General features: G+C 61.4%; 1 protein-coding gene across 1 annotated transcript; it reads right to left on the reverse strand.

Annotated features, from left to right (window-relative positions):
* Window positions 1-1,155: 1,155 nt before the first annotated feature.
* LOC101951769 (patatin-like phospholipase domain-containing protein 6) lies at window positions 1,156-12,245 on the reverse strand. The gene is made up of 7 exons (XM_065562976.1): window positions 10,716-12,245; window positions 6,097-6,245; window positions 4,908-5,060; window positions 4,221-4,337; window positions 3,572-3,668; window positions 3,042-3,383; window positions 1,156-1,202 (listed from the first exon to the last, which is right to left on the reverse strand). The coding sequence occupies exons 1-7, from the start codon at window positions 10,948-10,950 to the stop codon at window positions 1,156-1,158; spliced, it is 1,140 nt and encodes a 379-aa protein (XP_065419048.1). The 5' UTR covers window positions 10,951-12,245.
* Window positions 12,246-14,076: the final 1,831 nt, after the last annotated feature.

Consider the following 14,076-nt stretch of genomic DNA (forward strand, 5'->3'; position numbering starts at 1 on the left):
ACCACCCCCTGGCTGTGGGTCCCCTGGCTTCCCCTACAGGCCAGGCAAGCTGGGGCTATAGCAGGCCCTGCTGATCCCTGATCCTGAGTGCGGGGCCCAGCCCTGCTCCCCGTGGCTCCAGGAAGCCCAGGCCCTCTCTAGGGGTGGCAGGTGGGTCTGGGAAGGAGAAGCAGCTGCAGGAGAGACGCTGAGGGGCATGTCCCACAGCAGCAATGCGGAGGAGGGCAAGAGGGAAATGACACTGCCCCTATACACAGTGCATGTAGGGGAGGAGGGAGAGGCAGTGTTTTCACCAAAGCACTCAGCCTGGGTGGGGGGATACAGGACTCCCAGGTTCTGGGCTCAGTGCAGTGTTCAGGACCCCAGGTGGCGATCCAGGGGAAGAGAAGCTGGCAGAAGCTGGGGATGGACCTAGAAGGGCTTGGGGGCATTTACCTCACCCCTCAGGCACCTCCTCTTGGGAACCCCCACCTCACCTGAGAGGGTCATGCAGCAGCACCTGGCCAAGAGGTGAGCCCTGGCACCCAGCAAGGAGCATGCAGGCACAGGGCCATGGGGGAAGGGAGCAGGGCCCTGCCTGCCAGCTGCGCCCCGTGGCCCTCCATGAGGCAGGCAGAGGGCAAGCGAAGGGAGCAGCAAGGAAGGGCCATGGGCCCTCGTGTGTGTGGCGGGGAGGGGGCTGGGGTAGTCCTGCCCCAGTATCCTGCCCTCATCCCCACCCCCTACCAGCAGAGGCTGCTGGACTGGGCCCTGCTGTCCCTGGAGCAATGCAGGGCCTCGGAGTGAGCAGCAGTGGCCTGTAGCTGATACAGCGGGTAGCTGTGGGTGCCCCGGGACTGCAGCAGCACTGACCTGGGTCAAGTACTCGCTGGTGGAGGGTGCTGGGCCCAGTGGCCGCCACTCCACCCTGAGATGAGCCCAGGCCAGGTCCCACTGCACACTGGGAGATGTAGAATGGCTGCTGACCCCAGCAGAACCTTGGCCATTAACCGAGTGGAACCAGGCCGGCCTCAGGACTCCAGCAGCAGATGCAGGCCGGAGGCTCCAGCGCAGGATGGGCTCCAGTGCCCCAGCAACATGCAGGCTGCAGTCTCCTAGTGCCAGCCCTGGGCCTGCAGGCTCCATCTGTCCCAGTCCAGGAGCAGGTGGCTGGGCTCACTCCGGGGGCGGGGAGTTGCGGTGCCGCAGACTCTTCTCCTCATCTGGGAAGGAGAAGACACCATGTGATGGCACAGACCCAGCCCTCGGGGAGAATAGGGCCCGGCCAGCCACCAAGCGGCAGGAGGGGTCAGCAGTGCTGCTGTCATGATGGGCCCTTGCCCCCAGGCCAGAGAGCTCAGGGCCAGGAAGGACCAGCAGGATGAGTGTGAACTCAGACTAGAGTCCAGTCAGTGGCTGAGTGGAGAACACCCCCCCCGTCCCTCCATCCAGTCCAGAGTGAGACCCCCGCGCCCCAGGAGAGCTGCCCCCAGGGCAATCGCCCTGCCTCTTCCCAGGCCAAGGCAGGGACAATTCAGGCCTGTTAGTGAGAGCTGGGTAAGGACAAGCCATGTGGCCAGGAGCCCCCCTCCTCCCAAGCACACCAGGGTCATCTAGGGCATTGGTTCTCAAACTGGTGGTTGCAACCCCTCAGGGGGTCACAACCCGGTTATGTGGGGGGTTGCAAGCTCCAACCCCGAGCCCTGCGCTGGGCTGCCAGCCCCAAGCTCCTCCAGCCCAGCTCCACCCCCAACTCCACTCCACTCCACCTCCAGCGCTGCTCCACCTCCAAAGAAAGGGTGCCAAATAGAAGTTTGCCCAGGGCGCCCTTTTTCCTATGGCTGGCCCTGGTACTGAGACAACATTAGAGGGCTTGATTCGCAGCTGAACAAGTACTGTATTAATTAACAGTCAGAGACACAAGTGCAAACTTTTTCCTGAAAATAATGGCCACTTGTACTGCTAAAACCGCTAAAAAACGAAAGGATTTCGAGTCTTACATTAAACTTGGCTTTACCAGAATCATCACCTCTGGTATTGAAAAACCGCAATATGTCATTTGCTGTTAAGTTTTGTCTGCTGAATCAATGCAACCATGCAAACTGCAGTGACATCTTGAAACTAAACATCCTGAGCATAAAAATTGAAACGTGGATTTTTTCAAACACAGAGAAGAAGCAACAAACGTCAATTCATTTTAAGCAATAGGGTTTAAATTTAGTATTTAACATAGTGTTAAATATCAAAAATGTGCTTTTAATTTCTAAGGGGAGGTCGCACTCAAGAGGCTTGGTGTTCGAAAGGGGTCACCAATACAAAAAGTTTGAGAACAACTGATCTAGGGGAACATCTGGGTCCAGACAAGCCCCATGTTGCGGTGGGTGGTGCTGGTCCCCATACTCAAGAGGGGAAGGTCCATTTCCCACCCTCTCCCACACGACTCTTAGCCCCACCCCCAGGATCTGGCCTCTCTGGGCTCTGGAGCTGGGCAATGCCAGCCGGTGACGAACTGGGACTGTTCTTAATGTGGTCTTTGAATGCTAAGTGGGGAGTGTTGGCTGAGAAGGCAGGGGAGTGTGACTAGGATGGTCTGCATGGGGGGATGGGAGACTGGCCGAGGGAAGATACCTGAGCATGTAACATGAGAACCCAGGAAGGGGTTAGAGGCCAGGTGACACCTTTGCCCGGGAAACTGAACAAAGGGTGGGGGGAGAGTTTCAGAGCTAGCTGGTGGAATGGCTGGGAGGCAGACAGGGCTCTGACCTCCCAAGGGGGCTGGGGTGCCCTGGGACCCCAAGATGGACCTAACTGAGGGGGTCCTGTTGTCTGCGCCTGCAAGAACTGTCTTGGACTGTGTCCCTGTTGTCTAAATAAACCTGCTTTACTGGCTGGCTGAGAGTCATGGTGAATCGCAGGAAGCCGGGGGCGCCGGGCCCTGTGTCCCCCCACACTCCGTGACACAGCCTGAGAGCAAGGAGCCCAGGAGCTGGCATGGAGAGTGTGAACGGGACCCCCCCCCCGAGGAGTGGGGGAGTGTGGAGAGCACCCCGTGGGGAGCCTGCAATATTTGTGCAGGGAAGGGGGGCATGGTCCCAGGGGCTGGGGAATCCAGGCCCACCCTTGCTCCCTGGAGCATGGGCAGCAGCATCGGGACCAGCGCTCCCTACAGCTGCCAGAACAGAGACACAGACGGAGCCCCACCTCAGCCAGCTCCCCCATCTGGAGAGGGCCCCAGGAGAAGCAGCTGGGCCCAGCACACGCCATCCCCAGGGAGCAGAGACCAGAGCTTACAGTCTCAAATACCTCAGTGTGGGTCCACTCAGCCGGTGCTAACAGCTCCTCCTCTCCCCCCTCAGGGTCCAGCCCTTCCTCCTCGTACTCCGTCAGGTAGTCAGATTCCTCACCTGGGATGGGAGCACACATGGGGCTAGCAGTTGCTCCTGGCCTGGCCCTGGTGCCCCTCAATCCCGACCCACAGTCCCCACTTCTATCCCAGCTCTAGCCCCCCTCCCCCAGCCTTGCTGGGGCCCCAGAATCCTATTGGAGTGACATGGGCAGAGAGCCCTGCGTCGCGCCCCCTGCCCCCACTCACCATCAGCATAGCCATCGGACAGGTAGCTCTTGGCCGGCTCGATGCAAGACACGATCTCAGCCAGATCAGTGAACCCCACGCTGGGGCAAGTCAGCACCTGGGGGGTGAGAGCCAGGCTAGAGATGCCCCCGTCAGTTAGCCTGGGGGGGCTGGGACACAGGGAGGAAGTGCTATGTGGGCTGAGCTAGAGAGCGGGTGGTTCAGGAGGGCTCCAGTGCGTGAGGACAAGGAGTGGGGGGCATTGTGGCAAAGGGTGTGGGTCAGGCTCTCACCCCATGCAGGTGGCTCTGAGTCCAGCCCCGAGGGGGTCCCCCACTTCGCCAAGGGGCTCGGCCTAAGGACAAAGGGACCAGAGCCACACGGCAGCTCCTGCTGGAACTGGAGTCTGCACTGATGAGGGAGGGCACTTCCTTGCCAAGCCCCCCACTCCCCTTGGAGCCCCCAGCCCTACTACTTGGGGCACCAGGGCTGAGCTGGTTGTTCCCCTGTACCAGGCACTGGTCCTGTGTCACGGGGCTGCCACAGCCAGGACCCTGTAGGAACGTCAGCTTGGCACAAAAGGGAGCTAAGTGGCTGGAGTGTTACGAGGCACAAACTGTAGCTACGCATCCCCTGCTGGCACATGCCCCACTGTTGCCCCCTCACTCACATCCATGCGCTTGCTCTCGTAGAAGTCGGCCGAGCGCTGGTCCTTCACCATCTTCTCAATGATGTCACCGCGGCTCCAGCCGCTGGACATCACCTTGCCATGCTGGTAGCCCACGTCCTGCATGAGATGGATGGGCAGGATGAGGGGCCCACTCCTTCCAGCCAGCTGCGGGGGGACTGGCTAGGCCAGGCGGCTCCCGCTGCAGAGCAAGACATGGATTTGCCCTGGGTGCTTCAACGCAGCTGCAGGGCTGCTCCCCTCAAGGGTGGCCATCAGATTTCCAACCCATCCCCTCAAGCAGGGCCTCTCCCTCCCCAACCTGGGCACAGCCAGTGGCCAAGATTGGGGCCTCCCACCCTCCCCATCCCCGGCCAAGCGCAGCCCCCAGTCTCCCACACCCTGCTGAGCACTGACCCCCCTCTCCCAAGATCAGGGCCACCCCCGTCTGAGCACAGACCCTCCCTCGGCCTCCCCAGATTGGGGCCTCCCACCCTCCCCACCGCTGCCCGAGCACAGACTCCTCTCCCCCTCCAGATCACGGCCTCTTACCCGCAGCCCAGTGCAGCCCAGGGCCCAGATCAGGGCCTCCCACCTCCCCATCCCCAGCCGAGCACAGACACTCCCCCAACCCCCTAATCAGGGCCTCTCACATTCCCCACCCCCGTGGCCCAGGCCATCTGGACTCACGTAGATCTCGTCGAACTTGCTAAAGTCCATGGTTTTGAAGCGGTCGATGGGCAGGCAAATGTATTCGCAGTAGGAGCTCAACTTTACCACCTCCAGCTGGCGCACACACGACACATAGGCCAGACACAACTGGATCTCCGCCATGTTGGGCACCTGTATGTGTGTGGGGAAAAACAGGAGTGTCCTGCAAGGGGGTGGATCAGCCCCACCTGGGACAGCATCCTGGGGCAGGGGGCTGCAAGGGACAGTCTCTCCTACATTCTGCAGGTCTGACTCCCCACCCCAGCTGGCTCAGTCCAGCTGAGTGGCTGGAGCCGGATCCCAGCAACTGCCAGTGGGGCATCAGGAGTGACTGTGCCCAGCCAGCCTGAGGGAAGCCACTGGCTGCCAAGGCAGGCCCGCATGCTCAGGCAGGAGCAGCCCTGGGAGGCAGGGGCTGTGGTGGAAGGGACCCTGCCAGCACCTAGGGCTGTCGCTGCCCTTGGGGTAGGGGGCAGAGGAAGGGCAGGGGAGAGGGATGGTGAAGAGCCCCAGCCTTGGGTGGGTGGGGCCTGCCTGCCTCCCCTCACATGCCCCCCGGCCTGCAGCATGGGACAGGTGCAGCAGCAAGCTTTTTACAAAATGGAGTAAGCCTTTTAAATTGAATGACAATATGGCAAACAGTGAACAGAAGTTACAATGTAGGCAAGTGTAATGAATGGTGAACAGAAGTTACACTACTGAGATACTGAAAGAGTGCAAGTCGTAGTGACTAAAACAGGAATCGGATTGATATTGAAACTTACAAAGGCAGATGGCTGAACAACTGTAGCTCTTAACAAGCAGCTTAATTGAGCTAAGCAGCAGCGGACTTAACCGCGGGAGCTCACCAAGCGGCTTCAAAATCAATTAGCCAGTTATTGGGGTAACCAGTTTTATGAATGAATGTGGTTCATTCATAAAATGAATGTGGTTTCATTCATAAAACTTTACTTATGAAGTTACATTGATATAAAATGAATGTGGTTTCATTCATAAAACTTTATTTATGAAGTTACATTGATAAAGTGAACAATTAAAAACAATTTCATTGATCACTTCTACACAGGTGACCGGGGTGACGTGCCCGGAGGCAGCAGGAGAGATGGGGCAGGTTCCCCTTGGAGGGGGCTCTCGGGCACAGAAGCCCCCAGGGCAGGGCAGGGCTCACCTTAACCTTCTGGGCCCAGGGATTGAGGCGTTTCCACAGCAGCCACCAGCCTGAGAGGCTGTCCCCATAGTCGCAGAGGTCAGTCTCGTCCTGGCTGCCCACGTCGATGGCGACCACTGATTTGGGGCCCAGGTTCTGGGCAATGTCCACTAGTGTCAGAGTGAGCGCGTCAGGGGCAGCGGCCCAGCAGAAAGTGGCATTGCCGGCTCCCCATGCTCCTGCCTGCTGCCATTAGGGCAGCTCCCCACCCCAGGCCCCAACCCTCAAACACAGCTGGGAAGCAGGGCAGAACCCCAGTAGGAGGTGGGGAGCAAAGCCAGGTTTGCAGCAACCACTTTTCTCCCCTCCTCCCCATTTGCGTGGGAGGCATGAGCAGCGTGAGAGCGGGTGGAGTAGGTGGGGGTGGCTCCGCTGCACCAGGAAGTCCAGGGACCCCTTCCCACTAGCACTGCCCAGCTGGCCAGGTGGGGAGCTTCCCAGTGCAGGCTCCAGCATGGCCAGATCTTCCCCATCCCCCCTCTGACTTTCTCTGTGTGAAGTGCAGGTCCAGCTCACCCAGCCTGCCCCTGCTGGCTCTGTTCTGCCTGGGAGCTCCCCCTCCATGGCACATTCAGAGGGCAGTAGGAACCAGCAAGTCGTCCCATGCAAGGACCCCTGGCCAGACAGGCTGCAGCAGGACTCAGAGCTTCGACAGCGACAGCCCATCGCAGTGCTGGGGAGGGCCCAGTGCAGCTCCAGAGGCAGAGCACAGCTGCTGGAGCAGTGTGTAAATGGCTGTCTGTCAAAGACCTGCCGAAAGCTTTACCCAAGTCTGTGACTGCCAATGGGTGCAGTCACTTCTGTTAGACTGCATGGAAGGAGCAATGAAGCCCCTTTATGTAGTGTGGTAACTAAACAGAAGCCATTGCCCAAGGCCCTGGGTGGGCCACATGGCAAGGCCAACCATACGCTGAACTGTGTGGGCTGAAGGCTTCCCTGTAAGTTTTTGTAATATTTTTTGGAAAGTGTGTGACTCAGTTACCCTATTGTGTAATGCCACCCCCTGGGTATGAAGGGGTTCATCACTCCTCAGGGATGGGGAGATGAGAGATGGGGTGTGGGTGTTATGCAGGCAGGTCTGGGGTGGTTTGAATGAACTATCAAGAACTGTCCCCACATGGACAAAGTTGCCTTGGAGACACAATGACTGGACAGTGACTGTTACAGACTGGGAGCTGAGGGGCGCACAGCAGGATAGCAGCTGAGACAAAGAGAACGGGTGTATGTGAGTGGAGGGTTTTAAGATGGCTGCTGCCAGGGCCGGCTCTAGGCACCAGCCCTCCAAGCATGTGCTTGGGGCAGCACTTTCTAAGGGGCAGCACTCCAGCCCCCCTTTTTTTATTTTTATTTTTTTGCTTGGGGCGGCATTGCTGGAAGCTGGCCTTGGCCCAGCCACTCGCCCTGTCAGCGCAAGCCGGGATCTGCGCCCCCTGCCCAGCCCGGCGGCGCCCTGCATAGCCCACTCGGGAAACGCCACGCCGCCCTGGGGAGACTCGGCATGGCAGCAGCAGCAGGACCCCATCTCCCACCCTGCATCCCAACCCCCCACAGCTCCTCACACACTCCGGGAGTCTCTCTCGCCGCCACTGCAGTCCGGGCTCAGGGCTGCGGCAGCAGCAAGAAGGGCTCCCAGAGTGTGTGAGGAGTGGGGAGGGAGGGAAGCGGAGTCCCCTGGAGCCAAGCCTGGGCTGCGGTGGCGGCGAGAGGGGCACTCAGAGTCAGGGCTGCCCGGGGGGCAGGGAGAGTGGGGCAATTTGACCCGGACCCCGCAGGGGCCCCACGAGTATGTCCGAGGCTCCCCCCGCCTCCATCTTCCCCCATCCCTTGGCGTCTCAGCCGGTAAGGGGGCAGGGCTGCGAGCTGCGGCCGAGTGGCAGGAACTCAGGCCCTGCTGGAGACACCATGCGGCTGCTGCACTGTCCGGGAGAGGGGGTAAGCGGCATGGTAAGGGGAAGGGGACGGACACCCCCCGACCCCATCCCCCACAGCCCTGACCCCCAGCTCCGAGCCCAGCCCCTGTGAGCTAGGTACACCCCCGACCCCATCTCCCCACAGCCCTGAGCCCAGCCCCTGTGAGCCGGGCACCCCCCAACCCAGAGCCCAGCTCCCCACCCAGCCCTGGGCAACAGCAGCACCACCCCCAGGCAGCGACAGCCCATTGGCACCAACCATCACCATCACCCAGCAACAGCCCATTATGTAATTGCAAATGTAGACATACCATTAAAGCATTTAATGTTTTTAAATAATGTATTTAGTGTATTTTAAAATTATTACAAATTAATTTTAGAATGTATTTCACTAGTTATTTTTTACATTTCCAAATACATGTTACTATAGTATTGCAACTTTTTTTTATGGAAGGGGCCCCCGAAATTGCTTTGCCCCAGGCCCCCTGAATCCTCTGGGCGGCCCTGCCCAGAGTGTGTGAGGAGCCGGTTAGGGAGGGAAGTGGGGTCCCCTGGAGCCAAGCCCGGGCTGTGGCTGTGGCAAGAGGGGCTTCTGGAGTGTGTGAAGAGGTGAGTGGCCGGCTGGGTTCATCGGTGCTGAGCAGGTAGCCCCACAGCCAGAGATCCTCACCTACTGCCCACCGGGGCTGGGCCAGGGTGCGGTGAGGCTGAAGAGCAGCAGGTCCGGGGGGCTCTCCAGGTCCTCAGCTGCCAGCATGTTGGGGGTGAGGGCAGTGAGCACGAACTGATCCACCTTGGCCACCAGCAGCGCCGCGAAGCCCAAGGAGGGGGCCATGTTCTCTGTGCTGCCCCGCAGCCGCACTGCCACCTGGAAGTACTCCCGCTCTACGCCGCCCAGCAGCTCCACCCACATGGGGACAGAGTCACGGCTGGGCCAGGGCTCAGCCGCCGTGTGCTGGTAGCAGATCCCACGTTTCGGGGGGAGCCCAGGGCTGGGGCGGCAGGGGGTGTGGGTGGGTGGGGCACTGGTGGGCGGGGGGGGGGAGCTCAGGGCTGGGTGGGGGGCAGCCAAAAATGTTTTTGCTCGGGGTGGCAAAAAACCTAGAGCTGGCCCTGGCTGCTGCCCAGCCGGAAGATTGAGAATGCAGGTGGTTTGGAGCAGAGGCTCTGAGTTCAGACAAACTTGACCTCCTCGGTCCTGGAGTCCAGGTGACTAATGAGGGCGTGGTCTGAACAGGCTGTGCGGTGTCACTGCCAATCCCTGCTGGCTGCATCGCTGCCAAAGGGGTCGAGTCTCTCACAGGGGTCTACACTCAGCTGGACTCACTGGGGAGCCCCGGTGAGAAGCGGGGGAGCTAGAGTCTGAAGTCTCAGAGTCATGGGGCTCGCCCTTGCAAATAGAGGAGGCCTGGGGCCTAGCACAACCCTAGGGGCATCCCGAGCATGATGGGCACCCTGGGACACCAGGATAGAGGGGGGACTAGTTCAAGCTGGGAGGACCTGAACACGAGCAGCCGGTGGCAGCAGTAGTGAGGGGGTGGTGGTCATGACGGGGAGCAGAGACAGAGCTCTGGGGGTACAGGACAGGCAGCTGGAAATCGGGACCAAGGAATGTGCCTACTGCTGTTTGCTCCTGCTGCTCCCATGGGAAGAAGGCTGGGGGCGTTCTCAGCCCACAAACAGAACCACCTGGCTCTCCCTGGAGGAGGAGACCCTGGCAAGGTCTCACTTCACTGGGGCTGAAGGGGGACAGGTACATTCCAGGGCCTGACAGGTCCACGCTCAGCCCAGCTCCTGCATGTAACAATGGGAACTGCCACTCGTGGAGCCCACCCGGCCCAGACTGGTGCTAAGTTCCAAGCAGCCAGACCCTGCCCCTCCCTGTGGCTGCCGGCCTGTGCTGGCACCATTTGGCTGCAGCATGGATCAGCAGGTGCTGATGCACGAGGCTGAGCTCAGTGCGACTCCACGCAGCTGCAAAGGGAACCCGGTTCCTTGGGACCTGAGGCTGTTTGCTCTGGAGCCTCAGGTACAAGCCTCCCCCGTCCCTGCTCGGGGGCTTGTGGGGCCGGGGCTGAGGGAAAAGCTGACTATCTCCACGGGTAAAGAGCTGGGCATGGTTCCAGCTGAGGAGCAGCCTGGGGTTCTTCCACGGCCTTTGCTCCAGTTTAAGAAGCCCTCACCCAGGCCAGGGCCCAGCACTGCAGTTCCATAATGTCCAGCCCTCCAAGGGGGAGGCAAAGCAGGGACCCCACACCCCCCAAACCCATTCCCCACTTGGGATGCCAGGGACAGCAGACAGCAAGAATGCAAAGCAGTCATTGGAGAAGAGCTGCTCCCCTATACACACATATAACATGAGTCTGCCCAGCTGGCCATGGGCCCAGATGCTGCACCAGCCCCGCAGGGTGGTGGGAGGGAAGCCCCCCTGCTTAAGCAGGATCCACACTTCGGGTGAGTTGCTGGTTTTAACAATAACATTCCCCCACACCCACAGAAGGGCAAGAGGCCCGGGCCCCAGCTCAGCTGTGAAGAGGCGGAGACACCAGTGGGGGTGGCGATGGAGATGCGTGCCAGGGCAGAGCCGGGCAACGGGGGCAGAAAACGCTGGCAGCAGCAGTGCCTCCCCCCAGTCTGTGAGCAGCGTCTCCATCGGCGGCAGGTACTTGCCTGGCAGGTTGTTGATGTAGCCACCGTCCATCACTAAGTTGCCATCCTTGGGGTCACAGAGTGGCGGCAGGTACCCGGAAAGGGTCATGCTCGCTCGCACATACCGCCACAGAGAGACTAACCAGCAGGAACAGACGCAGTCAGGAGACGGCCTCTTGCAGGCCCTGAGCCCCGGGGGAGGGAGGGCGCCCCTGGCACCCAGGCTGGGGAATCTGCACAGCGCGGCGATAGGCATGGCCCTTGGAGCCAGCAAGGGACAAGCCAACTGCCTAGAGCTCAGCCAGGGGGTTGGGGCCCATCCCTGCCCCTTGCTCTGGAACAGGTGGTGCCTTGGATTGACTCCCAAAAGCCTCAGGAGAGACCGAGCACCTGGCCTGGTGGCCGAGGCTCCCAGCACCGGCCCCCACGAGGTGCAGATTTCTCAGCTCGAGCAGCACATGTCTGGACAGGGTGCTGGGATCCAGCTGTGCCCTCAGGCCTGTCAGAACCAGCCCTCGCCAGGGAAGGACGAGCTATAGCATTGAAGGAGGCAGTGGCTGCAGCCCAACTTGGGGCAGCCATGGCAGAGTATGGAGGGCAGGGTTGCAGCCAGTTGCCACCCCGGCCCAGCCTGGCCCTCCCTTCCAAGCCACGCAGGTCATCCCCGTGGCCCAGGGCCCGAGGAGCGCATGATGCTGACCTGGGACATTGTTAACATAGCAGCCGTCCACAAGCAGGTGGCTGTTGGGGTCGCAGAGAGGAGGCAGGTAGGGGGGATAAGATGCACTGGCTCTGACGTAGCGCCACACACTGCCTGCTGGAGGGAGAGGAGACAGTCACAGGGGACGGGGACAGCACAGACGGAGAGAAGACAGGAAACGACATGAAAGAAGCTTCAGAAATCCAGATGCCCGCTTTGGAGCAGGGGTACTGGGAGGTCTCCCCAGCCTTGCGGGGAGAGGGCACACCAGCTCAGACACGGGGTGGTCTGTGCTAGGAGTCAGGCTGGGTGTGGGAACAGGTGTCCCTTGCCACCCCCAGCCTAATAGAGGGACAGGTCCTTGTGACATACCCAGAAATCCGCCCCTGCACCAGCAAAGGAGGGACCAATTCCCTGAACACCCATCCCCCTCAGCCCACTCCAGCTAGTGGTGGCTACATTGACAACTGGGCTGGGCTATTCTACCTACCCCAACGCCCTGCTGGCTCTTCCTGCCATGGGGCAGTGCCAGGCCCTGGCCCAACAAGACGCTGCTGTGTGCTTGCTGGCAGAAGGCTGCCCGGCAACAGGCACACAGGCATGTTGTGACCAGCACTCAAGGGGCTGCTGGACCCCTGGGGCCAGGCCAGCTAGGGAATGAGGCTGTGCAGACTATGAATTCAGTTGGCTGTCAGGAGCTCTTTGCACGACTTTGCCTCAGCCTGCAGCCTCCACCTTAGTCAGAGCTTTTCACTGCCTGTTGGGCTGACATTCCAGCAGAGCAGTGGTGCAGGGCTGACCACAGAGGGTCGTTAACTGGGATGGATAACACCCAGCCAAGACACTGGCTCCCCCACCCCCTATGCCCCAGGAAATGGTTTGCTTGGCAACACCACGAGGGAGGATTCTGGTCACCTGCGGAGGCTGACCAGGGAGGTTCCAGTAAAGCTGCTTCCAGCCCCTGCCAGGCAACTCCCTGGTCGGCCTCCGCAGGTCTTTGGCCCTTTTTCAACAGCTCAAGGTAAGGGAAGCTGCTGAGGGAGCCAGATTCGGAGAAGGAACCCCCAAGGACTGCCTGGGACGGGGGAGCAAGTGAGTGGCCCTGTGCTCAGGAGGGTGGTGTTTTCTATAGGATCTGTACCCTCAGGGTGTTTCTCCTTCTTAGGTAAAGAGCACTCCTGTCACACAGCTGTGCAGAGGGCCTTAGGGTTACCATATTTTAAGTAGGGTTACCATACATCCGGATTTTCCCGGACATGTCTGGCTTTTTGGCCCTCAAATCCCCATCTGGGAGGAGATCCCAAAAGGTGGACATGTCTGGGAAAATAGGGAGGGAGGGGCTGGCAGTGCGGGCCAGGGGTCGGGGGTGCTTGGCCAGGGCCGGGGGTGCTCAGCTGGGGGCCGAGGGTGCTTGGCTGGGGGCCGGGGCTGGCGGTGCTCGGCCAGGGCCCGGGGGCCAGGCCGGGGGCCGGCGGTGCTCGGCTGGGGGCCGAGGGACGGCAGCTGGGGCCCGGGGGCCAGGCCGGCAGTGCTCGGCCAGGGGCAGGCGCCCCAGGGCCCAAGCTGAGCCAGGCGGGAGACGCCGGGGCCAGAGCCTCTTGGCCTGGGCCGGCTGGCCGGTGTAGCAACGCAAATGGACCCTGCTCCCGTTTCCCTACTTTAGGTGTACACTGACTGCTGGAGGGAGCCGCTCGGCCGGGGGGGGGGGCCGGACTGAGCCGCGCCCCATCCCCAGCCCCAGCCCCAGCCCCAGCTTACCTGCTGCCTGCCTGCTTCAGGCTTCCTGCGAATCAAATGTTCGCGGGAAGCAGGGGAGGGAGAGGGGCAGGGGGTGAAGCGTTCAGGGGAGGGGGCGGAGTTGGGGCGGGGCCGGGTCCGGGGCCCCGTGGAGTGTCCTCTTTTTGGACACTTAAAATAGGGATGCCATATTTTAAGTCTCCAAAAAGAGGACACCCCACGGGCCCCGCACCAACTCCGCCCCAGCCCCGCCCCTTCCCCACCCCAGCCCCGCCCCTTCCCGCCCCAACTCCGCCCCCTCCCCTGAACGCTTCGCCCCCCTGCTCCTCTCCCTCCCCCTCCCCTGCTTCCCGCGAACATTTGATTCGCGGGAAGCCTGAAACAGGCAGGCAGCAGGTAAGCTGGGGATGGGGATGGGGATGGGGCGGGGGTAAGCAAGGAGGTGGCGTGGCCCAGTCCAGCCCCCCCAGGCCGAGCAGCTTCCTCTGGCGGCCGGCTGGCCCAGGCCAAGAGGCTCTGGCCCCAGCGTCTCCCGCCCGGCTCGGCTCAGGCCCTGGGGCCCCGGCTGAGCACCGCCGGCCCCGGGTCCCGGCCCCCAGCCCAGCACCCCCGGCCTGGCTCTGGCCCCCGGCCCAGCACCCCCGGCCCCCGGTCCAGTATCCCCGGCCCAGCTCCGGCCCCCGACCCCCGGCCCAGTGCCCCCGGCCCAGCACCCCCGGTCCCCAGCCGCGGCCCCCGGCCCAGCATCCCCGGCCCCCGGCCCAGCACCCCTGGCCGAGCACCGTCGGCCCCAGTGGCTCCTGCCCCCAGCCGAGCACCGCCAGCCTCTCCCTCACTATTTTCCTGGACATTTCCGACTTTTTGGGATTTCCTCCCAGACGGGGATTTGAGGCCCAAAAAGCCGGACATGTCCGGGAAAATCCGGATGTATGGTAACCCTAAGGT

This window comes from Chrysemys picta, chromosome 12 (assembly GCF_011386835.1).
Source record: "Chrysemys picta bellii isolate R12L10 chromosome 12, ASM1138683v2, whole genome shotgun sequence".
Taxonomy (NCBI): Eukaryota; Metazoa; Chordata; order Testudines; family Emydidae; genus Chrysemys; species Chrysemys picta.

Coding starts and splice junctions, on each gene's coding strand:
- LOC101951769 (XM_065562976.1), bottom strand. CDS start 10,950: ATGCCTATCGCCGCGCTGTGCAGATTCCCCAGCCTGGGTGCCAGGGGC. Junction 4,338..4,907: donor GCAAGTTCGACGAGATCTAC/GTGAGTCCAGAT, acceptor CATCTCATGCAG/GACGTGGGCTACCAGCATGG. Junction 3,669..4,220: donor ACGAGAGCAAGCGCATGGAT/GTGAGTGAGGGG, acceptor CTCACCCCCCAG/GTGCTGACTTGCCCCAGCGT.